Source organism: Phoenix dactylifera, chromosome 4 (genome assembly GCF_051530095.1).
Source record: "Phoenix dactylifera cultivar Ajwa chromosome 4, Ajwa_hap1_PhDact_Kaust_v1.1, whole genome shotgun sequence".
In the NCBI taxonomy this organism is placed as follows: domain Eukaryota; kingdom Viridiplantae; phylum Streptophyta; class Magnoliopsida; order Arecales; family Arecaceae; genus Phoenix; species Phoenix dactylifera.
In genome coordinates, this window is record NC_143193.1 from 688,008 (window position 1) to 714,639 (window position 26,632).

A 26,632-nucleotide genomic window follows, 5' to 3' on the forward strand; every position below is an offset into this window, starting at 1 on the left:
ACTACTCTATTACAATACTTGCTAGGCACCAAAAATCATTGCAGTGAACTAAAATGCAAGGATTCAAACATCAAAGGAGAGCTCCTTCTCACTTTAATGGCATAAACATCACTCTAACTAGCCTCAATTGATCAGCCAAAATAATACAATGTGCAACAAAAATTTGGAAAATTAAGCTAGCTAGTTCAAATGCTTAAATATCTGTAAAATCTAGTCAAGCTTAAGCTATTTGCATAGTTCAACTCTAAATACATGGCTAATCTAATGCATGTGCTCAACTTTTAAATTTTGAAAAAAAAAGGCTAGAGTTGACGTTGATGTTGTAAATATCATCATACTAATTAAGTAAGCTCAATTAAATAGAACAGTAATTTTTCCAATTAATCTAGCTTGGCTTGTAAACCTTGTTTGCCGGCACGGTAAGCTCTAACTCATGGATAAGCCATGTCGTGGAAGGGAGAAGTATATGAAAAAAGTTATCGCTTTTAATTATGCAAAGAGCCTAATAATATGTGAATTAAACCAAATCACTTGTCACCTTTGATATCCAAGCTCTAACACCATTCGACCAACCAAATCACCATTGTGGATGGCTTAGGTTTTATAAATTAGTTTTCTTGTTTTTTTGCATTATATTTTTCAAAATTATCAACACACAATACTGTTTTCGTAGATCTTTGGATGGCAGAAAAACGATATTATTACCTTTTTGTATCAACATCCTCAACATAATTGCTAAACATTTTTTTAGAGCTATTAAGTAAAAGGTCAATAGTATTAAATTATACTTAAAAGGTTATTTATGTATTAAAACTGTTAGCCCAAAATCTAAGGAGAAGGTGTCCATGCAAAAAGAGAATGTTTGAAGGGGATATATACAAATAGCGGTTTACAAAAGGCGACTACTTAACAAAAAAAATATTTGTAAGGATGTATATGCAAAAGATTTAAACTAAAAATTTATAAAATTTCATGACAACAATGCCCATATCTTATCCAAGAATACTATTAGTTGGCTTATCTCATCAACCGTGGAGGAAACGTGGACAGCCGCAAAACAGGGCCGCTTTTGTTGACATGGAAACGAGAATATTATATGCGTACATACACATCTTGCGACGAAGTCGTTCCATCCACATGCACCCATTAAATGGCATTTTTTCCTTTGGCTCCTTCACTTATTTAATTATTTTGAATCCGTCAACCGAGTCGCACGCCTTCTAACTTTACGTTGTTAATCGGTCCGTTCACGTAAACGGCCACAGATTCTCTGAAATCTCTGGTTTTGAGGAAAATTGCAAATCCCCCAGCAAGACTTTTAGTTCCAATAGTTATTAATTAGATCAGATCACGTCCACCGCTAAGCTGGTAGATCAATTCAATCATAAATCAACCCATAAATAATAAAAAAAAAATTATATAAGCATATTTGTGTATATTGGTTTATGGTTGGCGTGGACGATTATTAATTGAACCAGGTCATTCGCTCAACCGGTAGATCAATTCTATCATAGGTCAATACTCATGATAATGGATGGAAAAAAAAAAAGCACGATACATGCATATTTGTGTATATTGATTTATGGTTGACGTGGTCTACCAATGGAGTGATGGATTTGTTCTTTCACCAATCTTTTATTCAATAAAAATAATTTGACTAATTAATTAGTGATGATTACATGCATTTACTTATGGTAGACTAATTACCAAAGGCTTGATGATGGTGACAATTGAAACAATTTGAAGCTCACAAGAGGACCACTACTCTATATTGGTTTGGAGCTAAGTGATTGGAATTTTTTGATGGTCCCATGTGCGTGCCGGCGTGCTTGAAGATAATGTCACGGTGGTCTGTTAGAATCGTGGTAATTTTTGTCGTTTACGTACAACTTACCCTCATCAAAAAGATAAGTTAATCTTTTTTTTTTTAGTTAATTGGTCATGAGCTCACATGTTTTGAGGGATTATAGAGATGCTTTTTGTGAAAGGCAATGATACTATTTTACCAATCTTATTTTCCACTAATTCGATGACGATCGACCATTTCTCATGTATTGAACTCGTCACTGATTGTTAAAATTTCCAATTTTATGCGCTCATCGATGAGGATCCGCTGGAAAATGAGATGCATAAATGGAAAGTTTAGTGCTTGCCTAGGGATATCATATCCGCGATATATTTATTATAGTTAATTGCAGAAGGAGATAACTAGAAAAGGGTTAAGCAGAGAGAGGAAGTTTGCAATTTGGAACTTCTAGGGCAGTAGAATCCATCTAAATAGCAGTTTGTAGCATCCTATAAAGGTCATGCATCCATACGCTTGTAGCGTAACAAGACGAAGCTATACGACTAAATAGACAACTTACTAATATCATAATCAAAAGTGTAGCTCAATAATATAAAGCTGTATAATTACTTGTAACTTGGTGAATTAATAAAGGAAAAAGTTTCATTACACCAATCCACAACCGATATGTGGTGATTAGCAGATCAACACGGGAGGCTCGTTAAATGCGCCTTAGGTTTCCACCGACCAAAACTGTATTAAACATACACATGGATGTAAACTATCTAAAACTTTTTTTTTTTTTTTTTTTGAAAAATAATATCACTATGAATAGGCACACTCTATGCTTAGCTAATCAAGGGAGTAATACACCTAAACCTCTCTTTTTCCATAATCATACTTCCAATGTTGGATTATATTAGAAGACAGAAACATCATCATTAATCTATATAAAAGCCTGATCTTATCCACTAACTTCTTGTATTGCACTATTACCTTTGGATTGCGGCATAAGACCGTTTGCATGCAATCATATACAAGTCAAAGACTAATCAAATGAATCCAGACTTGTGAATTTTTCTTTGCACACGCTTGTAAAGTCTTTCAGGTAGTTTGCAGGGAGGTACAACCGGTGCTACTTTCTTTCTTTCTGATAAAGAATTCTATATGCATACTTTTAAAACCCCAAAAGCATACAAATGAGATTGGAAGCAACTACACCTGAAACGTCCAAAGCCTGCTCAAATAAATATATGGAAACGTCCTATCATAAATCCATTTTATCCTTTTAGGTCACATATTCTATAGCATCCGGATACTGTATAAATGATTTGAAACTTAAAGTTTGATCATTTGATGACACTATTGAAAAAGAACTATCTTTTCTCAATCGATCTCCTGAGATGGTATTATCCTTTGATCCTTAGTTTGTTGGTGCATAGCTTTATTGCGAACTTCGATCATTTGATGATATTGTTGAGATAAAAAAATGGATTCTCCACATGAAATCACCTTCTTCATTGCTCCCACCTCGAATTGTTTTTGCGATAAATACACAGAGAAAGAGTCAACATTTCATGATTCAATTTTCCTAGCATCCCATATCTTAATGTTTAGATTAACTTAGGCATCATCTATAGTCTCTTTCGGTGCTGACAATGCATCAAATGTAACATACATGCCTCCTCTGCTTCCTACAAGCTTCCTAAATGGGTAAGGAAGCATGCATTTCTTTTCCTCGCAACTTTAATTGCATATACACCAACTACCACAAGCCAATGCTCTCAAGGATAGGGACATGCAACAAGATAATAGCATCACTCAGTCACCATGCTGCTTCAAAGACATTGAGACGGCCCGATCTAGGAGGCCAATCCCATGCCAAGTTTCAATTGCAAAAAAATAGAATGAAGCTAAAACAACATTTAACTCTAGTAATATCGTCACAACTCAGGACTCCACCCAAAATAGCTAATCATAAGATATTATTTGGGTTCTTTAGTCCTATATAAATATTCACGATCTTTCACGCCTGCATGGGTTCTCACATACTACCTCTACTTAAGACCTCACGTTCTTATCAGACTAGGAGTTCGAACCCATATTATAATGTCTCCTAGTCCATATAAATTATGGGCTGAATTTGCTCAGATACCATTTGTCACAACTCAAAACCTAATCTAAAATGAATAATCGAAAAGTATTATTTAGATTCTTTAAGTTCAGGCGAATAATCGATATGGAACTAACACACATCCGTACGGATCGTTATAAATATCAATCTACCTAAACCCATCTATCCCTAAAACACCCCCTAATATACCCAAGAAAACCCTAGCCATATTATTCAACCAGGCGAGATTACCAATGCAACATGTGGTTACAAAAAGGCTAGCGTGATATTGGGATTTGGGGAGGTCCTCACAAGTCTACCTCGCACAGAAGGGGATCATGATGGGATTTCTTAGCGACTTGATGTTTGGCTGGTCCTGTGTCCTTATCCTTGCTGTTTACTTGGGTCAAGGCCCTTTGCCTTTATATATTACAGAGAAAGACAGAGCAGGCTCTTTCTTTTTAACTGCCCATGGACTCTTTTATCCTCTCCCATCTCATCTTGCGTCCCCCTGACGTGGAGGGGCACAAAAGTCCACAACAGTGCCTCTTCTTTCGATAGGCTCGTTATTAGGTGGATCAAATCCGCCGTGGATCTAGATGAAATTATTATTATTTTTTCCCTCTTTAAACAGCACGACCCAAGGAGTAAGGATGAGAAGGATACTTGGGTGAGAAGGTGCCACGTGGCACTCAGCCCGCTGGTTTGAGTTGGTGGTCCCGCTGCTGACGTCGATGACATGTACGTATCCGCGGAAGCAAATCCGACTAATCCCACACACAAAATCTACGCGAGGAAGCTATGGACAGCCTGCGGTATTTAGCCCAATCCAATTCCTCTCAGCCCATCAATAAAGTGGTGGGCCGGGACTAATCATTCTGCAAGACTAGATGGGCATCCGGCCCTACCTTATCTTTTCTATTTTGTTTGTTCCCCTGTTTCAAGAGCTTTTATGCGACTTATTAAACCATTGGTCAAGTTGTATTTTTCGTCATCACAATATGATAATGGTATGATATTATTAACTGTTTTTTTCCGGAATTGGAAGAAAAGGAGGATAAGAGATAACCGACCGTATGCATCCACAAAGTGCACGCACAGTTCCTAAGGGAACCATTTTTGTCCCAATGTTATTTTTGATGTGGAAAAGGCCACAAGAATACAAGGACTAGTTGAGCGATGAGCCTCATTGATGAATTTGAATCAAAAGAGAATTTCTTCAGTCTATCAGTAATCGAGCCAGATTCTTGTGCAGTCTTGATTCCCCGACTAACAAAGAGATCGAGCACAATTTTGCTTATTTATTTGCTTCAGTTTACTCCTAACACAACAAGATGAACTTGACGAGAATATATAACAGGATAAGCTACTCTTATATAGAAGTAAGATCCAACAGGATAAGCTACTCTTATCATGTTACAATGGTTAAACACCACCAACATTCCTTTACCAATGATATATGCATGCATAAAGGAATTGGAAGCCCCCAAAACTAGAAGTACCCACTGCTAATACCATTGAGAGCAAAGCTTTGTCACAAATCTCAAGTCAGAGATAATTCATAAAGGAATTGGAAGCCCCCAAAACTAGAAGAACCTCCTGCTAATACCACTGAGAGCAAAGCTGTGTCACAAATCTCAATTCAGAGAATTCATAAAGGAATTGGAAGCCTCCAAAACTTGAAGTACCTACTGCTAATACCATTGAGAGCAAAGCTTTGTCACAAATCTCAAGTCAGAGATAATTCCTTAAAAATGCATAAGCAAAGTTCTGGTGCCATTGAAATCCCTGCTTCAAAACAAACACCTCAGCATGGACATCCTCACTGCTCAACCATTAAGCAGACATGGACCCATGCAAAAGGCACCTGGTCAGTATATCTCCTTTAATTGAGCTCTATTTGCTTGTCAGGCTACAAGGCATCAATCTTTTGGCACAGAGAAAATAAGAATGCTATATATTCTACTGTCAATTTGTCAGCATTGGTACAGCACATTCTGCCAGAAACACAACGCTGTTTAACGATCAACAGCCCTTCAGTTCAAATGAGGTCCAGCATCAGCATACTAAAATATAAAACATATTCATCCATCAAGTATGCCTATAAAAGGAGGCAAATCAATATATGAATTATCCACTGCCCTATTCAATAAACAAAGGGTAGGCAGGTAGGCAGGCAACATGTAATGGTACAGGGGGGCAAGTTTTGAAGGGCCAAGTGTGACGAGGTAGGTTTGCGCAGATACCACATTGATAAAGCATCCATAGGTATTCATCAGAATGAATAAGTACATCACCAAATGTTTTATTAGATGAAGACTCACTTAAAATAGTGCATACTCAAATAGGACAACTTACATAACTCTCTGGAAACTTAAAGAGCTGACTCGTGAAAACATGACCGACCCATCTTTAAAACCCTAGTTAACAAATCATCCACAGAGTCCTAACAAGACTCAAATTAACTCTCTCTCTCTCTCTCTCTCTCTCTCAATGTTGTCGCCACTGACAGACGATAGCTACCCCCCCCCCTCTCTCTCTCTCTCTCTCTCTCTCTCTCTCATTCTACTCTTAGAAGCTTCCTTCCCCCCTTACCCCTCTCTCAATGCTCCGTCCATCGTCAATGATTCTGAGACGACGACCTTGCGACGATGATGCCAATTAGGTTGGCGTTCCACTCCCCCCCCCCCTCTTTTCAAGGTATAGAACCGGTCGCTGGCCAATACATTCGGTATCAGTTGTCTTTGATCCCTCTTCAACCACATACACCTACTCATTTGAACAAGTTCGTGATTGATAAATGCTTGGGCAAAAATAGTTTTTTCCAATCTAAAGCATGCTATACTAATCCAATCATCCTTGGCTTCTATAAATGATAAAAGACCAACATTTCCATCCACCTTTTACCTAAGATAAATTCAGGCAATTTCATTTGCCACAACATCTACATAAGTCATTAATAAGACTATCTTTACTACAGTATCAACAGTCTACTTAGTCTCATCAACATGGATCTCTAATAACTTTCAATATAAATCAATATAGGTAGAAATCAAAACTGAGTACTTTTGGTAGAAACAGCCGTGCTTAAACCATATACAGTCATTCTAACTAATATAATATTATGAAAGTCGCATAAAACTCAATAAGAAACAGGGCAATAAAACTGGAATGCAACCAACCAAAACTCTATTCTTTTCAATTCAGTAGTACCAATTAACGATATAATGTACTTTCCAGAACAGCAAAATCAAAAAAGTACATCATTAATACTGACTCAACATTCTTAAATCAAGAGAAAAAAGACACTCTGACACCTAAAAACTCATACAACCTCATTTTCCAAGTCGAACTTCCTTACAGTAAAACGCAAGTAAGAGGAAGCATATACCGCCCTCAGTCGCCCTTCCGCCGGAAGGAGCATCCTTCAGTGAGCCTTGCACGACCCCCAGTTGGCTGGCAAAGCACAGTTTGACAGTTCCCACAGACCACAACAGTCTGCGAGTGGCTAAACACAGTCGTACTGCAACACCCAAGACAATGATACAATTAAAATTGGTAAATAGATTAAAGAACCTTCAACAGGTAATGCCTTCAACACGAATTAATCCGAAAACCAACAAATATCCAAGGAAAAAGAAAAAGCTTACATGTTGAAGCATCCTTGGCACTTCACATCCTACAACAGGTGACAGATACCACAACATAAAAAGTAATGATCAGAATATTTGATGATTAATCAATCAATGTAGGAAACAAAAAAAGGAAAATCTGAAGAAAAAAAATACCATGAAGAAGGAGTTGGGGGACTGCACAAGACGCTTGAGCTTGTGCCTCCTCTTCTCGAGCTCCGCCGGGGGATTAAGCAGATCAATATCGTTCGGAAGAACCTGATTACCAGCAACAAAATCCAAAATCACATACAGAAACAAATAAAAGAGCACCAAATCAAAGTATTTAAACAAATAAATTCGATCCCTCTTCAAAAGATTAAAAAAGATAAAACTTTACAAACAAATAAATTCAGCAAATTAACCGACACCCAAACAGGAGTTCAGTTCCGTTCAAGACTTAAAACCAAGTTACAGATATCAAAAGGAAAAACTCAATGGATCACAAGACCCAAAAGTACAATCTTTACATTAAAAAAAAAAAATCAAATGTGGCGCAAAAATCAATCAAATCTCATCGGCATCGACCCCTAGAAGCCGTTATCATACCAAAATCACCAAACCTCGTGAGCGAATAGATCGAGAACAAGGGAAAAAGAAGGGTTGGAGAACTCACCATCGCGTCGAAACCCTAGCAACGCTTGGGAAACCTAAAAATGGCTTCGCGCGTCTCTCGCCTGGATCCCGGGCTCACCAGCGACGGCAGAGGGTGGCTCGTAAGATGGCCTTTTATAGTAGTGCTGGAGGAATATCAACCGTCTGATTGAAATTTGGAGGATTTCGCCGTTCGGGAGAAAAGGAAGGGTCCGGATAGGGCTGTTAATGAGCCGAGCTGCTCGGGCTCGGCTCGGTAAAAGCTCAGCTCGAGCTCGGCTTGGTAGTCAAACGAGCCCGAGCCCAATATAAGGCTTGTTTACACTCGAGCCCGAGCCCGAGCTCGAGCAGCTCACGAGCCCAAACAAGCTCTAGTCTTCCACTGAAAAAAATCTTATTTCAGCACCATAATTCATAAAAATCTAATCACATAGAGAAAAATAGCTTGTTATCGAGTCCGAGCCTGAGCTCGAGCCCGAGCCTGAGCTCGAGCCCGAGCTCGAGCTCGTTCTAGAGCTCGTAATTGAAACGAGCTTTACGAGCTCAAGTCCGAATCTTTGCTTTGCCAAGCAAGCCTGAGCTCAAGCCCAAAATAGTGCTCGTTATCGAGCCCGAGCCCGAGCCTAAACTTCTGTGAAACGAGCCGGGCTTGGCTCGTTGACAACCCTAGGTCCGGGCGGCTCACCGCTGGACATGTACGGCAGGACTAGTGTCCATCATCACATTGATCTAGAGGGCTTGGAGCTTGTGTGGTGATATACGGGTGATCAAGCCGAATTGTTGAATCAATCAGAACCGTTGGATTCATGTAGGGAAACTGATGGTTGAATTCATGTAGTTATTATTTAAGCTTAGTGATAAGTTAACTAGATGATAAAAATAAATAAAAAAAATCTTTTGATGCATGAATTTTTTGGTGATAGCCTCATCATCACAATTTAAAGGGTTATATGTGACCCATTACATTTGATCCTATCTTTACAAACAATTTGCTAAGACCCTTGGCTTGAAACAAAGATGTTATACAACTAGAAGCACTTAATATACATACATACGTACATACATACATACATACATACATCCATACATGCATACATAGATACATCCCTACATGCATACATATACATACATACATACATAGATATACATATACATATACACATATACATACATACACATATACATCTACACACACACACACACACACACATATATATATATATATATATATAGAGAGAGAGAGAGAGAGAGAGAGAGAGAGAGAGAGAGAGAGAGAGAGAGAGAGAGAGCGCGCGCACTACAATTACTCTATCCAAAATAGAGAAAATACACTGCACACGTCTAAGTTTAACCTTTTAACGTACATGGGGAAAAAAATGTACAAGGTATTGTGCCTTACGTTTAAATTCCACAAGAAGGCCATAAGCTGAGAAATACGACGAATAACCATAGATACGATAAAAAAGGGGCAAGATGCCTGAAGGAGATTCTCTTCTTTAGTCGGTTGAATATTTGTTTGTGATATCAAAAAATGATTTGAAGTTTAGCACAAAGAAGTGAAACCTATTTTTTTTTAAAGCAAACAAAGTGAAATGCACAATCATATCTATAATTAAATACAACATATTTTATCATATATAATTGTTGAAAAATTATGGCCAAACATGACACAAGAAGAATAAGTTCTATTCTTTTTGAGAAAAAGAATAGCATAATCACTTTCCACTTGTAAAATATAATTTGAAAGCCCAGGAATGTAACACTAGAGTAAACTAAGCTTTATTGTTTTATTTATTTTGTAAAAACCTTAAAGTTTTTGGTAACAAAGACTTATTGCTTTCAAAAGTGTGAAAATAAAAGCATGGGGCAGTAAAATTTTTGTGCAAATGCTATTTCAACATCAATTTCAATGTCATTTTTCACTAAGATGAAAAGATAAAATTACAAAACAAACAACAATACAAAATATGCTCCAAGTTATACATGAATTATTGTACTTACATTCAGTACCATCTAGAGTTGTGCAAGAAGCATGGCCATCAAACCTGCATCTACTGCACAGTAATAACATACCATTGCCATCTAATGTTTGAAAATTAGGCCATATTATGACCATAAAAACAAAGGATTAAGAGAAAATTCATCAAGCATGGCCAATTCATCTGGTGATGTAGGCACAAATCTTCACAATCTATTCTTTGGTTTGGGACCTTGGTTTCACCTAGATAATATTCCGGTTTTTCCTGATAATTTTGCTGGACTATCAACCCACTGGAAGTGATTGGAGGCTCCTTGGTCCTGCAAAAGAGGGGAAACAACAAAGAAAGATTGAATTGGAGGAAGAAGAAAAATCTTAAGCATGATAAGTTCATAAAGATCAAAGAAGACAGAGTGTAGCAAAAATTAATAGTTGAGTATACATGCATCACCTCAGGAACGAGCTTCTTCACATAGAGTAATCTAACAAGGCCACCTGAGAAATCTTTCAACATGCAAAGGAAACTAAACTACAGGAATTTTTAACTGGATTCATTAAAAAGAGACGTTAGGTTCTGCTCAATCCTTTTGTGAGGCTATCCAAGAGTTCTGCTCCTCAGCCACTTATCAAGGGTTGGTTGACTGTGCATTGTGAAACATGCACAAAACTTTGTTGACATGGCTAGACCATTAAACGACCATTGAGTCCAGAACCTAAGTGAGAACAAGGAGTGAAGGTATAAGCTATTTACAAATAATTTCACGTTCTGAGATCATGAAGCACCAATTTTTTTTTGACAAGCAAAAACTTTCATAAGCGAACATTGATATTTCCCTTACGAAGAGAAAGGAGTGAGAGAGCAAGCAAAAACACTATTTCTAGACATGAATCATTTGTTCTGACGAGAGATTAAACATGGATTAAGAAGTTAAACAGATAGCTTATCAAGTCTGCTTAAAAGATTTCTTGGGATTTGCAATGAGAAAATAATCGAACTTTCATACTTTTAATACTATTAATGATAAATTTGTGATTACAACTGCCAACCTGTAAAATAGACACAAAAGCAGATTTTATTACCTAAACTATCAACACACCAACTTACAACCCTATAGATCATTTCAACCTTGGAACCATTGGAAAAACGTTACTATGAAGCAAACATCCAAACTGATAGATTACCATGCTTTAAACCAATTTGAAGCAGCAATTTACCCTCCTGAAAGCAGCTATAGACTACAAACTGGGTGTGACTATCCACTCAGAAAAGTTTGACTTCCAAGAGGGGTTGTCTCGAGTTCGCCATGCGTTTCATGGTCCATGGTGGGCACAAGGATTTTTCACCTGTCTCTTCATGCGGCAATGTTGACGCACCACCCTTGGGGCCTTTGTGCCTCTAACCAAAAGTAACAAGTGAAGAGAATCTCTGCATTTGTTAGGTTAGGTTCAGACAAATACCAAGTCGCCGATTCAACCCTCTCACGGTCCTAAAAGCCACCTATATCGAATGATGGTATGCCTTTGGAGTTGTGATTAGGCAGAGGTTACCTTATCAACCCCTATCTCCAAGGCGATCTTGTCTTCTTTATTAGGGAGTACTTAACATATAATTTGAGCTCAAGGTGCAGCCTATGGTAGCCAGGTTGCATGTTCCTATATTCAGAAAGAGGACTTCATATTGATTGCATAAAATATTGGTGTTTTTCAACTTTTTAGAAGAGATGGATGAGTGAAGAATGGATGTAGGGGTTCAATCACAATTAGAACAAAAGGCTGGCCACATTATTTTTCCTGCCTTTTTTTTAAATGACCGCATCATTCTTCTAAGTCACTTGAAATGGATATAAGCTTCTTATCTTTGGATCATACCTGAATAAACATGAAAATACTGGTTAGAGCCAGTATTCCTGTCATCTTCACTGCACATGCATATCTATGTGACTATGTGCATAACAGAATAGAAACTGAGTGCCGGGAGGGAAAGAAGGGAAGGAAAGAGAGATGAGAGGGAGGCTGGAATGTTTTTGAGCATAGCTAGCAAATACTCTTGGCAAGGAGTAAGTTGGTTGCCCATTAATCTCCTCACATTATTCCACATGGGATGGCATCCCTCAATCTCGCAGAACATCTCTACACTAAAACCTCAGCACCAGCCTCTCGTACCCTTGAATGCTTCATTAGACAACATGGGCTAAAATCTGTGACAAGTGAAATATCATGAACCAGATAAGTCTGAAACTAGCTGAGGAAAAGAAGTTTCTAGATTCACTTGACAATCAACTATGACTTGATGAAAGCTCCATGACTAACTATTTTAAAGTCAATCAAAATGAGACCTTCTCTCTTCTTTCTTTTTCTTTTTTCTCTCCTTTATTTTGTTGGGTGAAGGCAGGAACTGAGGCCAGGTCTCTCGTACCAAAATGCTTTTACAAACCCTAACATTGGCACTTTGATCAAAATGAAACTGATTGTTAAAAATTCCCTCAAGGAAATCAATTTTATATACATAACCAACTAGGTTAGTGAACTTTCCAGCTTTTTTTTTCTTTTGAAGAGAAATTCTTTCCAGTCTTTAAATTGTCAAAGACCTGTAATCAGATAATAGATAAACTTCAAAAAATTCCTTGGTTTCTTTTCTTTCCTAGGTCTATCATAAAAGAAAATATATATTTTCTTTTCCTCATTGGGAGTTAGTATCATTAGAAAATGACTAAGATGACATGATCACTCCTCCATCTAATAACAAATGGTGCAAATAATATTATGCACAGAAAATCATATCAACTTAATGTCAACTTTGTATGAGAAGCATGAGGGAAAAAAAGGAAGTTTGGCCTCCGAAGAACTTCTGTTTGATAATCTGTAGGAGTAAGGGATAACGACCAAGGAGAAGTCTATGTACTTGTAGATTGTAACATATTAGTTAAGTGTACAAAATGAGGAAAAGAGCTTTGTTACTTTGCTATCTCAATCTAGATTAAGAAAAAAATGTGACAGGAAACAGTGATATATTCCTACGGTTGAGGACAAAAAGAAACGTATATCACGATACGATGTAACAGAAGGGCAGAAACAATAGGAAGAAAGTATTGAGGGCAAAAATAAGCTTGGCTGGAGCATAAACATCTACAAGGACAGCTTTCATGAGCTTAACTTTTGCAACCACTATACTAAGCAAAGAAGCATAAACATCCTTTTCCTCTCTTGAAAGGCATAAACACAATGACACAAGAAAATTAGTAATGTTAAAGCACTGATTGTAAGGGACTGCCGCCTCCAAATCAAATTAGAAAGGCCAAACAATTGGAGTAAGCACTCACCCAAAAGCCTAACTGCTTATATATATGCAATCTGACCAACCAGCATCAAGTAGAAGCTTACCTGTAAGGTAGTTGACCATAACTAGCAGCTCAGACACTCATTATTAATCAAGGTTTTAGGAAGCAGCTGCCGTATTCAAGAGATTGGAGTATCTTATAACACGTGCCATGTACGTGCACACATGCTTAATATTTTAGAAATATTAAAAAATAAACAAGTCTGGGAATAACAAATAAAAATACATGAAAGTTAAAAATATGTAGATATTCAGAAGATCTGAGAAAGTCAAGTAAGTTTATTACTTATTTAAGAGTCTAATTTTTTAGCATGAAATGTTAATCTGAAAAAAATAACAATGCCCCTTTATTAACAATGCTTGAATTTCAAGTATGATAATGCAACAAAGAAATCCACCAATTATCAAAAAGAACAATAAGAGAGAAGAAGAAGATTATGCAATCACATGCTGTCGAATCACCTAGCCCTAGGTAGTCTCAGGTGTTAACTGGGCTCAGGCAGCAAGCTGGACCCGTAACTAAAGTATTTATCAAGATTAATAAAATTGTTGGATTTTATATACAGCCATATATAGTTAATAACAACAAATCAAAGAACATCTTCTATTCTATAGTATAATGCCAACTCCTAATATGTCAGTGCATGAGGCATGTTTGACGGTCCATGTTTCCCTCCCCACTTTTCCCATCCCACATGTTTCCTCATTCTGCCTCTCCCTATCCCACATTCTGTTCGCATGCTTCCCCTTTTTTCATGTGGCTGTCAACTACAAGGCCAAAGATTCAAGTCCTTCATCTAGCATTTATTATTTATTAAATAATTTTTTTTATTAGAAAAATAAAGTAATATATGCATCGCACGAATCACATTTTAGTATTTATAAAGAATAAACTTCTCAACTAATTAATAGCTAAATGCCTGCTATGCACCAATCTAGGCACTCAAGTAGCTGCCAGCCTAAAGACTTGGAAAGCACGAGGCATCTAAGCAGCCGGGTTGTAACCCGACCACCTAAGCGGCTACTTGTGTCAACCTTGTGCCATCATCGGCATTTGGTCTAGGCAGCACGCACAAGCTTCTTGGATATATTAGGGCGCTTAGCAACATATTGTGCAGCCTGGCTGCATATAGGGACTGCAATAGCCCAACAGAGCGAGGTCACCAAACAGCACACACATATATGGATGCATATGCAGCAGCACATATTGCCTTTTTTTTGAAGTGATTGATTCAACCGATGCACTTTGTTGAATGCTCAAAACAACCTCAATGGCTCAATGTATTTAATTAATCATTGATTCAATAGATTGGAAGAATTTATGCTAGCCAAGCACTACCTTCTTTATCCGACAGGCGAAATATTTACAACCAGCATTGTCCCCATCCATCATTGTGAAAACTCTGCATCTTCCAGCACCGCAAGGGCATATCGGATATGAAGACTCGTCTGCACCATGCTGGTGATCTGGTTTCGCAGGGTTGTTGCAACCATGCTGCTGTTTGGGACTTGCCTTGTCGCACCAAAGGAAAAAGTCACACTTCCAGTGATTTAAAACAAGAATTTTGGTTAAAGCATAAGCCTGCTCATTCAAAAATATATATATATAAACAATAGTAGAAAGAAAAGACCACCAAAAATGCAGATTATAGTTGTAGTAGATAACCAAAATGAAACAAAGATACAACTACATATAACATGTAATGCTGAGAGTTCTTGAATGAATGCTCAACCAAAAAATAAATCCATCAGCAGATGGAACATTTTCTTCTTACCAACCTGTGCCGTAAAATACAAAATCTACATAAACTTAAAGGATCATCAAAATATAAGCAGTTGAACAATTCTAATGGACATATTACTGACAAATTACTGATTTTATCTAAAAAATGCACAAAGGTATAAAACAAAGAAGGTCAGGTCCTAGTTTCCCGGAGCTGAACTAAAAAATCTTTCATTTTAAAAAGTAAATTTCAAGTAAAATTCAAGTAAATAAGGCAAGAAATCCCAAAAGTGAATAAAAAATCCAATTTTTACGCCTCTAATTCAACTCTAAACATATCAAAATACAGTATTTATCAAACGAGAAGCTAGATAAAAGAATCAAAAGAGTATAAAGAACGAGGGAATAGATCACCGATATCCCGGGGCAGCTGTAGAAATCCCTGTCGGGATTGGTCTCCATCCTAGGCGTCAGCACGATGCAAGGCCCCCGCCCACAGGGGCACTGCCTCTCCGGGTACCTCCGGCCGCCGGCCGGCCCTCCAGGGCAGGGCTTGGCTTCGCCCTCAGGGGCCAGTGCCCCTCTTGCTTGCAGCCAAAGCAGACATTTTTCTGGCAGAGGCCTGGGTCGGGGGTATTTTGGGGAGTTCCAAATACTTCCCTGAATGCCCCCGCCGCCGGCTGGGGAGCTGGATCCCACGAACCCACGCTCTCCTCCAAAACCATTTCTCTCGTTACATCAACGGCAATTTTGGTACCTCAAAAACACTGCAAATAAAAGAAAGACAGGAAAGAAGAGTTTTTTCAAGACTACTTGATGATTTCAATTGCTATTAACTTCTTTACAAAAAAAAGAAAATGGAGAAAGAGCAGAGAGAAAAGTTTCGCTCCTGGTGCCGGAAGTGGCCGAGAGCAAGTTGGAGGAAAAAAGGACATTTTTTTATGTTCAACAGTGTCGGATGTGGATATCTTCGCGCAATCCGTTTTGAAAAGGACCCGGTGACGGCACTGCCAATGCCGGGACTACTTCAAATGCTATAACTATTCAATATTTTTTTTCAGAAAAGTGCCAAATGAATGCAAATATTACTTATTAGTCTGCAATATTAAGTTAGAGGTAAGCCCGGGCATGCGGTGCGTCGGGCCAGAATAAACCGGGGAATTCTGGAAATCAATCCCTTGTTCTCTCTCTCTGTCCCTCTCTGGGAGTGCTGTAATGGCCGCGAAGACCTTCGCAGGCGTCCCTTGCTTGAGATTTTGCCCGGGAGATCGCCGACTTTCTAGATCCCAAATCGATGGTGGCTGGTGGAATCACAGGAAGAACATTTGCCCCCTGATATCTGCATCTTCTTCCTCGTCGGAGCCATCCATTCGAATAGCGGCGGAAAAGTTTCGTTCCGACTCCAAGGTGGCTTTTGGGTTTTTAGGGTTTTATGCTTTACCTGGCAAAAAAAAGAGAGAGCTTTTGCTTCTTTTTCGGTGTTTAGGTGTTTCTATCTCTTGGTTTCACTTTTCTCACGTTGCCTTTTTATTTTCTTTTTAACGTTGTCGGTGTTATCTCCAGTTATCAAGTTGGATGCTTTGGGTTTCTTTTAGCTTGGATTTGTAAATAATAATATGTTGTTCGTTTCTGTATCCGAAAAAATGAAGCAGTTCGTGGATTTCGACGGGAAATTCTGGAATTATTTGCTAGTTTTTCTTCTCAAGAATAAAGATTACCTTAAAATAGTTCTATTTGCACACCAAGTTATAGAGGAAGAGAGTAAAGGTCATGACGATAGAGAAAACCCAATTTTGCGAATATGAATGTTACTGTAGATGAACCAAAACATGAATTTCAAGGAGGAGATCATCAGTTTTTTAAACTTCAGGAGGATTATGGCTTTTTAATCAATGCTGTGACTGGAAAATTCTTTCAGGTTGAGACTTTATTGGACAGTGTGAAATGGGATGACAAAGGGCTGGCAGTGGCCATCGCCCAGAACGTGGACACTGGAGCCATTTTGATGCAAGGTTTTGCCAACAGGGAAGCCCTTGCAACAACCATTTCATCTCAGAAGGCCACTTTCTATAGCCGGTCGCGATCATCTTTGTGGACCAAGGGGGAGACTTCCATGAATTTCATCAATGTGCATGACATTTTTCTTGACTGTGATCGTGATTCCGTAAGATTCTTCCTGGATGAATTTGAGAGTCATTCTCTTGCCTTGTTTGAATTTTAACGGAACCGAGCTTGGGCTTCAATTAATCTCAGATAATATATCTCGGGAAGCCTGAAGGGCCAACTTGCCATACAGGGGCTGAAACGTGCTACTATTCATCTGTTTATGATCTTTTGGAAGGTCCAAAGGTTTGCAATCTTGACCTTGCATTTCACTTGGTTTCTTTTCTACTTTTCATGATTATTGTCAATTAGGAGTATTTCGAGAGCAGTGTGGTAGATTGCTCTATGATGGCGATGATGATGGCAGCAGTTGGTTTGTCTGATGCTTTTATGACAGCCCAATCATGATCGGCTGGCATCCACAAGTTTATACTCGCTCGAGGCTACAATTTCACAACGTAAGGATGACATAGAAGCAGAGCAAAATGGGAAGCCATCATGGACAAAGAAGCTACTGCTTGACAAAGAGTTACTTTGCTCCAAAATTCGGTATGGATTTCTGTCTGAACACTAGTCCTGCATCTTTTTCTAAATTTAAATGTTATATTCATTGAAATGCCATAAACTAGACTATGCATCTGGGTTGACAAATAGTTATGTGATAGACCCTGAGTTTGGGCTTGTTAGTTAGGCTGGTTGGCTGTACATGGCAAACCTATTGCATCGACAACCATCAGAGGGACCTCATTTCCACATCTGCTATCACAGGTTGCTTTGAGGAGTGAAAGCATCTCAAATTAACCATGATTTAGCTAGTTTAAATGTGCAATCAGCTTGTTTGTTGATAGGACAAAGTTGCTGTAGCATTTTTTTTTTGTAAAAGAAAACCTGTTGATAAAATGTGAATCATTTCCAATCAACGTGCATTTGATTTCTAGGTATAAAATTGACAATAGTGACCATATTAACTAGTAATTTCTTGTTAAACTTAGAAGCAAATAGCAATTCCTTGTGTGCTTAGGAAAATAGTTATTATACATCAAAGTATTTTGCATAGTACATGAACCACATGGGTGTGGAAGCAGCGAATCAGTGCTTTCAGGATTTCAGAAAGCAAGAGGGTTCTAGATGTAGCTGCATAAATATTAAGCATTTAGCTGCCTAATTGTTATTGGAGTTTAAAATACATAATATGCAGAAGTAAGATAATCTGATGATGAATGATAACATTTTTATGGGACTAGGTTATGTAGAGGACCAGGCAGTGCTTGGGAGGGGGTGGTCCTTTGGGGTGGTGGGGGGTGGGGTGTGCATTGGATTGGTTTTGGTGGCTGCAACTCTTGAGGCTGGAGAGTTAATTTTCTCTCTCAATATAGTTAGGGAGGAAAAAAATGGTAATCAACCAATGCGAAGTGGGAGCACTTGACAACATCTATATAATCCCATGGCTAGAAATCTAAGCCGAGGCTGCATCGAGCTGCTGAGTGCTAGTTCACATAACTTTGTTTACACATTTATTTGGCTTTTTACCTTTACAAATGTGAATCTGCATTTACATGTCTGCTTTTGAGAAACATGCCCTTCTCATAGTGCTAAAAGTTGGACACTCATTATGCTAGGTGGCTTATCTGTTAATATTAATCTCATCTGATTGGGCATTTGAACATGAGGACCAAACAGACCAAACTAGAGTTTCATTATAAATAAAAATACCATTCTACTCATACAAGTCATAATTTTCCTGAACTGTTTTTCCTAGAGGTAAGGAAGATATATGGCCCTACAGGATCAGATACAAAAAGGAAAAAACTGTTTCTCAACAGAAATAGTTGCTATCATATGCTGTATAATGCAAAAGGATAGTCCAAGCAAGCATCACTTTGGATACCTTTCTTTGGCTGGTGCTGTGTCTATCACTAGAAATTTCTACTCTTTTAAGAGAAACTTGCTGGAAGAATCACAAGTATTTTTGCTTTCCTCCTGTTGTTAAAATATTGTGACGTTACCAGTATCTCTCTGCTTCCTTGTGCATCTGTCATTACAGCAATATATACCCAAAATATTTGATAACGAATGATTATGATTGTCTCACGAGAGGACAAGCTATTGGAGATAGGTGCATTCTGATACTATTATTGGTAAATTGCAAGAGTATAGGCAGGACAAAAGGAGGTTAAGATAGTGTAGAAGAGGATGTGGAAAGATGTAAAAAGTAATCCAAGTTATACTTCATAGATGCAAAAGCTAGGATCAGAATTTGGGTGTTGCTAGAGAGATGCCTAAACATTGCTGCAGATTTCTAAAGGGTCAATGTTCTTTAGATATTTGATGAAAGCAGCATGCATACTGAAGAAATTTTGTGAAGTAATCTTGAGATTCAAGAGGATAAAAAAGATCTCCTGATTCACAAAGCTATTACGAGCAAAAAAGCATCGGGATTTGAAAAGTTTAAGAACCCTATGTGTAATAAAATAGAGAATGCTTGTCAAGCAATGGCTTGCGGTGATTAATCATGAATACCAAAGGTTTGTTTCAAGGGAGAAAGAAGGGTATTTATTAGTGAACTATGTTGAGAGAACTGAACTCCATAGGTGCGGATCACATTAGGCTGAAAGAGGGGTCATGTTTAGTTGGTAAAGTGGAAAATCTCTGGAAAGTTGATGACTTCAATCAAGATTCCACTGGAGAAGATTAATACTAGTTTAGCCTTCAAGGATGATGCAAGTGTGCACCAATTAATTTAGATAATAATTGAGCATATGCTATTGGCATGAAAGTATGCCACCTCAAAGTAGCTGAGGGCAAATTTTGAGTGAAAATAGGATTTGTGACTCAAAAATTGGCATTATAGTTATGGCCTATGTTACTGGAGTTTTGCGTCTGTGTCAAAGAATCCATGTTAAATATGTTGGAAATAGATAAACTTAATTGTGCATTGATCCAAGAGATGTTATTTAAGACATTTGTGTTTCCAAAAAAGACCTTTTATCTTACCTATGAAATTTACTTAGAATTTCTCTTCATGAGTAAAACCGAAGTGTCATTCTTAAATATGACTCTTAGTATTTTGTATAGAGGTTACTTGAAGGGTTGTAAAATCCTCTTTATAAAGGGGTTGTTACTTGAGTCATTTTGTATTGAAGAGAGTTGCAGAAATTTAATATAGAGTAAAGTCCTCTTCATTCCTTAGTAAAAATACTACAATATTCTTCTCCTCCATCCACCTCTTCAAAGTGGTATCAGAGCAAGATCATGGCTACCGGAGTGCTTTCCATTCCTCGTCTTACCAATACCAACTATGAAAATTGGAGTATCCAAATGAAGGCGTTGCTTGGATCTCAAGATATTTGGGACATAGTCGAAAGAGGCTATGTAGAAGCCGAAGATAGAGATATTCTTACGGCGCAACAACGAGAGACTTTGAAGAAAGACAAGAAGGCTCTCTACTTCATCTACCAAGGCCTAGATGAGGCCGCTTTTGAGAAGGTTGCTAGTGCTACCAATTCCAAGCAAGCATGGGAGATTTTACAAAATTCTTACAAAGGTGTAGAAAAGGTGAAGAAGGTTCGCCTCCAAAGCTTGAGAGGCGAGTTTGAAGCTTTGCAAATGAGGGAGTCCGAAGTTGTGTCGGACTATTTCACAAGGGTGTTGACCGTTGTGAACCAATTGAGGAACGGCGAGACACTTGATGATAATCGGGTTGTGGAAAAAATCCTACGATCCTTGGACCACAAATTTGATTATGTTGTGGCGGCCATTGAAGAGTCCAAAGACTTGGACACTATGACGGTGGATGAGCTTATGGGTTCACTTCAAGCCTATGAGCAAAGAATACTAAAGAGAAGACAAGAGCCATTGGAGCAAGTTCTACAAAGCAAGCTCTCCATCAATAACAAAAAGGAGTCAAGAGACGAAAGTAGCCAAAGAGGTCGTGGTCGTGGCCGAGGATGTGGTCATGGTAGAGGTCGAGGTGGATCTTATGGTCGTGGTAGAGGCCGTGGTGACCACAACAATATTGAGGAAGGCAACCAAAATCGTGGAGGAAAAGGACAAAGAGGTAGAGGCCGAAGGTATGACAAGGGTCAAGTTCAATGTTACAATTGCAACAAGTTTGGGCATTATTCTTTTGAGTGCTATTCTAATTAATCTAGTCAAGTTCATGAGAAAGCCAAATAGCCAATTATGTCAAAAAGGAAGATGATGGAGATGACGTGCTTCTACTAGCACGAAAAGGAGGAGATGCTATTAATCAAAATATGTGGTACTTGGACTCCGGTGCAAGTAACCACATGTTGGGGCACAAAGAAATTTTCATGGAGCTTGATGAATCGGTAAATGGCCATGTCTCATTTGGAGATGCTTCCAAGGTAAAGGTGAAGGGCATTGGTAAGATACTTATTCAACTCAAAGATGGAAGCCAACAGTTTATTTCCAATGTCTATTATGTGCCTGATATGAAAACCAATATTCTTAGTATTGGGCAACTCTTGGAGAGAGGATTTGATATGCAACTAAAGGAAGGAAGCTTCTATCTAAAGAAACAAAATAAATTGATTGCTCATGTTCCTATGTTAAATAAGCGCATGTTTGTATTAAACATAAATCATATTGTTGCTAAATGTCTAAGTGCATGTATGAAGGATGTATCTTGGCTTTGGCATTTGCGGTTCGGACATGTAAACTTCGGTGCTCTAAAGCTTCTTTCAAGTAAAAGAATGGTGAAAGGGCTGCCTTATATTGATGTCCCTAATAATATATGTGAGGGGTGTGTTCTTGGCAAACACTCCAGGAGGAGCTTTCCAAAGAAGTCTTACAACAAAGCAAAAACACCACTTCAACTTATCCACACCGACATTTGCGGACCAATCACTCCAAGCTCATTTGGAGGTCGTCGCTATTTTCTAACTTTTATTGATGATTTCAGCAGGAAAACATGGGTGTATCTCTTGAAGGAGAAGTCAGAAGCATTTCAAGCTTTCAAGGAGTTTAAAACTTTGGTGGAGAATCAAAGTGGCTATACCATCAAGGCGTTGCGGTCAGATCGGGGAGGAGAATTCACATCTAAGGAGTTTGAAGCTTTTTGCAAAACTCATGGCATTTGGAGACCCTTGACTGCTCCATACTCACCTCAACAAAATGGCGTCGCGGAAAGAAAAAATCGGACTATACTTGACATAGTCCGAAGCATGCTTAAAACAAAGGAGTTGTCGAAGGAGTTTTGGGGCGAGGCCATCAATTGTGCGGTCTACTTGCTTAATAGATGCCCCACAAAGAACTTGGAAGAAGTAACACCACAAGAAGCATGGAGTGGATACAAGCCTGATATCTCTCATTTGAAGGTGTTTGGGTGCATAGCTTATGCACATATTCCGGATCAAAGGAGAAGCAAGTTAGATGATAAAAGCTTACCATGCATCTTCATCGGGTACAATGCAAGATCCAAAGCTTATAAACTTTATGAACCAAAGGAGAAGAAAGTCATTGTAAGCCGAGATGTGGAGTTCCAAGAAGACGGCATTTGGAATTGGAGTACTAACATGATGATGATACAAGATGAAGAGCAGATCAAGGAGCAAATTAGAGAGCCAACACCACCTTCATCTCCTACTTCATCGGTTGAAGATGTTTCAACACCACTAAAGACAAGAAGCATTCAAGATTAATATGAGGTGACAACTCCCTTAAATCTTATTTGTCTTTTTGCTAATGAAGAAATAATTTCTTTTGAAGATGCTATCAAAGATAAGAAGTGGAGAAAAGTCATGAATGAAGAGATAGAAGCCATAGAAAAAAATGAGACATGGGAGCTTACTTCTCTACCAAGGGGGCTTGAACCAATTGGAGTAAAGTGGGTTTACAAAGTCAAAAGAAATCCACAAGGTGAAGTGGAGAAATACAAAGCACGACTTGTGGCTAAAGGCTACAAGCAAAAGGCCGGAATTGACTACGAGGAGGTTTTTGCTCCCGTTGCTCAAATGGAGACCATTCGCTTGGTGATTTCTTTGGCGGCTCAAAACAAATGGAAGATTTTTCAACTTGATGTCAAATCAGCCTTTCTTAATGGCTATTTGAATGAAGAAGTGTACATTGAGCAACCCAAAGGTTATGTCAGAAGTGGACAAGAAGATAAAGTGTTGAAATTAAAAAAGGCGCTCTACGGTTTGAAGCAAGCACCTAAAGCTTGGAATTTAAGAATTGATGCTTATTTCAAGGCAAATGGGTTTGTTCAATGCCCCTATGAACAAGCTCTCTATATCAAAGAGGAGGATGGGAACAAATTACTTGTCTCATTGTATGTTGATGATCTTATCTTCACCGGTAATTCTATGCAATTGATCAAAGAATTCAAACAAGCAATGGCAAAGGAGTTCGAAATGACCGACATGGGATTTATGTCCTACTTTCTTGGTTTAGAAGTGAATCAATTAGAAGATGGGATTTTTCTTTCTCAAGAGCACTATGCAAATGAAGTGATTAAAAGGTTCAAGATGGAAGATTGCAATCCTATTAACATACCAGTGGATTGTGGTGTAAAATTGTCCAAGAATGATGAAGGCAAGGTGATTGATCCTACAATCTACAAAAGCTTGGTAGGGTGTTTGAGATACTTGACATGTACAAGACCGGACATATTATATGGCGTTGGTTTGGTGAGTCGGTTCATGGAGGAACCAAAATTATCTCATTGGAAGGCGGCAAAGAGGATCCGACGTTATGTTCAAGGTACTCTAAGCCTTGGCTTATTCTATTTTTATTCTAATAATTTTCAACTTGAAGGCTATTCTGATAGTGATTGGGGTGGAGACTTGGATGACCGAAAAAGTACTTCCGGATTTGTATTTTTTATGAATAATACGGCATTCTCATGGATGTCTAAGAAGCAAGCGATTGTTACTCTCTCAACTTGTGAAGCAGAATATGTTGCGGCATCTTCATGTGTTAGTCATGCAATATGGCTAAGGAGCTTGCTAAAAGAGATTAATATTGATCAAAATGAAGCTACACAAATTTACATTGATAGCAAGTCGGCAATTGCTTTAGGGAAGAATCCAATTTATCATCAAAGGAGCAAACATATAGATGTTCGTTTTCATTCAATCCGGGAGCATGTGAAGAACAAAGATGTGGAGCTTATTTATGTGAAGACTCATGATCAAGTTGCGGACATTTTTACTAAACCACTTGGAGTTGATCTCTTCAATAAATTCAAAGATTTGCTTGGTATGAAGGATGGAAGACAATTAAGTTTAAAGGGGGGTGTTGGAAATAGATAAACTTAATTGTGCATTGATCCAAGAGATGTTATTTAAGACATTTGTGTTTCCAAAAAAGACCTTTTATCTTACCTATGAAATTTACTTAGAATTCCTCTTCATGAGTAAAACCGAAGTGTCATTCTTAAATATGACTCTTAGTATTTTGTATAGAGGTTACTTGAAGGGTTGTAAAATCCTCTTTATAAAGGGGTTGTTACTTGAGTCATTTTGTATTGAAGAGAGTTGCAGAAGTTTAATATAGAGTAAAGTCCTCTTCATTCCTTTGTAAAAATACTACAATATTCTTCTCCTCCATCCACCTCTTCAAAATAGGTATTCACGAGCCAGATATGCATTAGAATTTAGAGTCTTAGTACTTACCAAAATTTTTTGGTTGCAACTTTTAGATATCGATGAAGACTGGCCTTTCTAATGATATGTTTCAACCCCCTATAATGACATTGGGATTAGATTTTTGTTTCTTTCGGAACTTTGCAAGGATTTAGGTACTAGAATAACTTTGCAAAATCTCATTTTTCTTGCATCATTACCTTTTTTTTTGACTTTGAATGAGCAGCAAGCTAGATATACAGCAGAAGGTTTGTTATTTAATTTTAGAGACTAGCTGAGATAGATGAAGGTTTTAGAGCAGTCAGGTGTTAAACCCAGATGAGATGGCAGCAGAGGCATAGGGATTTTGGAAAGGTTGGTTTGGTCTACTAGCTTTGCATTGTTTCCATGTTAGTTGATAAGAGACATTAAAGGATGCTAGTTGGTAAAAGACATTATAGGATATTTAGATAATCGCACCAATTACCATTGAATGAACATTATGAGCCATATTGCAAATTGATAGTAGAAATCGACAATCATTTCTGAGAGAGGATAGACTTTATGTCAGGAACATCAACATCATGCCCATTTCTTATTCAATTGATCAAAATATATAGATTGAAGAATATACGCAAACTTGGAGAAATCATCTGATGAATCCCACCTTGCATAGGGAGCCCTGATTTCATTCTTGGATGGAATGAGAAATAGGTTACAGTAGCTGCTTTAATTGAAAGTCTGCCCACAACAGGAATGAAAAGCAAAAGGGTGCCTGCACCAGTTAGATGGAACTAGATGGAATCAGCTTTGTTGATTATGGTCGTGGTGCACTAAACCTGGGTTACGGTGATTGTTCCCCAAGTTTGGCATGATGGGATAATTTGTTTTAACTTGATTTGTAAATGATTGATTTTGTTCCTTAGCTGCTTAAGTTATTAACACAATTTTTGAATTAAATCTAGCATTAGGACGTTTCCAGAATGTGTAGGTAACTACTCATGTTCATGAATGCCAGTGAAATGTTTACACGGCAAACAAAAGCTCTTTTGCATACCGCAATCTGCATGCAGTGGGATAATTTGCTTTAGCCGTATTCGTTTATGATTAGTTTTTGCTTTAGCTGCTTAAGTTAATAAACATAATTTGTGAATTAAGCATAGCATTATTATGTATCCAGATGGAGTTGGTAAACTGCTCATCTTCTTCCATATCTTTAAACATTCACATAGCAGGCAAAACATTCGTTGTTCTTTTGCACATTATCAATCCGCATGCTTACTGAGAGCCGGTTACATTTAATTCTCCCTATTGACCTTTTTTTCAGGGAAGAAGCAGGAGAACTTATCCAGACCCTTTTGGAGAATGAGGACAGTTCTCGTACGGCCTCGGAGATGGCAGATTTGCTTTACCATGCGATGGTGCTGCTCAAACTGAAGGATGTGAAAATGGAAGAGGTTCTTGGAGTCCTAAGAAAGAGATTTTCAGAGTCTGGAATTGAGGAAAAGAACCGCCGGAGGAGACCCGACAACCGATGCTGAACAATTGGATTGCCTGGTCCAATGAAACATATTGTACCCATGGGATCTATATGCTTTGACATGATTCTTCTGGCTGTTTTTACTTTTAGCCTGATGTCATAGTTTTCTCAGTTGTGTGTTGGTGTTACATAAACTCTTCAGGTGACCAAGGGATGGCCCTATATCGGCATATAACATCATCGATTTCTACTTGAGCTGTT

General features: G+C 38.2%; 3 protein-coding genes across 3 annotated transcripts; 1 reads left to right on the top strand and 2 right to left on the bottom strand.

Moving 5' to 3' along the window:
- Window positions 1-7,060: 7,060 nt before the first annotated feature.
- LOC103712375 (small ribosomal subunit protein eS27y) lies at window positions 7,061-8,337 on the bottom strand. Its single transcript, XM_008798881.6, has 4 exons — window positions 8,187-8,337; window positions 7,688-7,789; window positions 7,550-7,578; window positions 7,061-7,422 (listed from the first exon to the last, which is right to left on the bottom strand). Exons 1-4 carry the CDS (start codon window positions 8,187-8,189, stop codon window positions 7,296-7,298), a joined length of 261 nt encoding a protein of 86 aa, XP_008797103.1. The 5' UTR covers window positions 8,190-8,337; the 3' UTR covers window positions 7,061-7,295.
- Window positions 8,338-10,039: 1,702 nt separating this feature from the next.
- On the bottom strand, window positions 10,040-15,940 carry LOC103712377 (uncharacterized; the record flags this gene model as incomplete). The annotated part of the gene is made up of 3 exons (XM_039133463.3): window positions 10,040-10,462; window positions 14,819-15,061; window positions 15,617-15,940. Coding segments are annotated over 3 exons (648 nt in total), but the record flags the coding sequence as incomplete, so codon positions are not given.
- A 334-nt stretch (window positions 15,941-16,274) lies between these two features.
- On the top strand, window positions 16,275-26,626 carry AT-IE (histidine biosynthesis bifunctional protein (HISIE)). Its single transcript, XM_089929993.1, has 5 exons — window positions 16,275-16,609; window positions 17,121-17,366; window positions 17,456-17,551; window positions 17,703-17,854; window positions 26,219-26,626. Exons 1-5 carry the CDS (start codon window positions 16,418-16,420, stop codon window positions 26,430-26,432), a joined length of 900 nt encoding a protein of 299 aa, XP_089786119.1. The 5' UTR covers window positions 16,275-16,417; the 3' UTR covers window positions 26,433-26,626.
- The last annotated feature ends 6 nt before the right edge of the window (window positions 26,627-26,632 follow it).

Excerpts from the sequence above, each read along its gene's own strand:
- LOC103712375 (XM_008798881.6), bottom strand. Across the intron at positions 7,579-7,687 it reads CCCCCAACTCCTTCTTCATG|GATGTGAAGTGCCAAGGATG; the intron begins GTATTTTTTTTC and ends CACCTGTTGTAG. Across the intron at positions 7,423-7,549 it reads TGCCAAGGATGCTTCAACAT|TACGACTGTGTTTAGCCACT; the intron begins GTAAGCTTTTTC and ends TGGGTGTTGCAG.
- AT-IE (XM_089929993.1), top strand. The coding sequence starts at position 16,418 with ATGGCCGCGAAGACCTTCGCAGGCGTCCCTTGCTTGAGATTTTGCCCG. Across the intron at positions 17,367-17,455 it reads TTGACTGTGATCGTGATTCC|ATAATATATCTCGGGAAGCC; the intron begins GTAAGATTCTTC and ends AATTAATCTCAG. Across the intron at positions 17,552-17,702 it reads ATCTTTTGGAAGGTCCAAAG|CCCAATCATGATCGGCTGGC; the intron begins GTTTGCAATCTT and ends CTTTTATGACAG.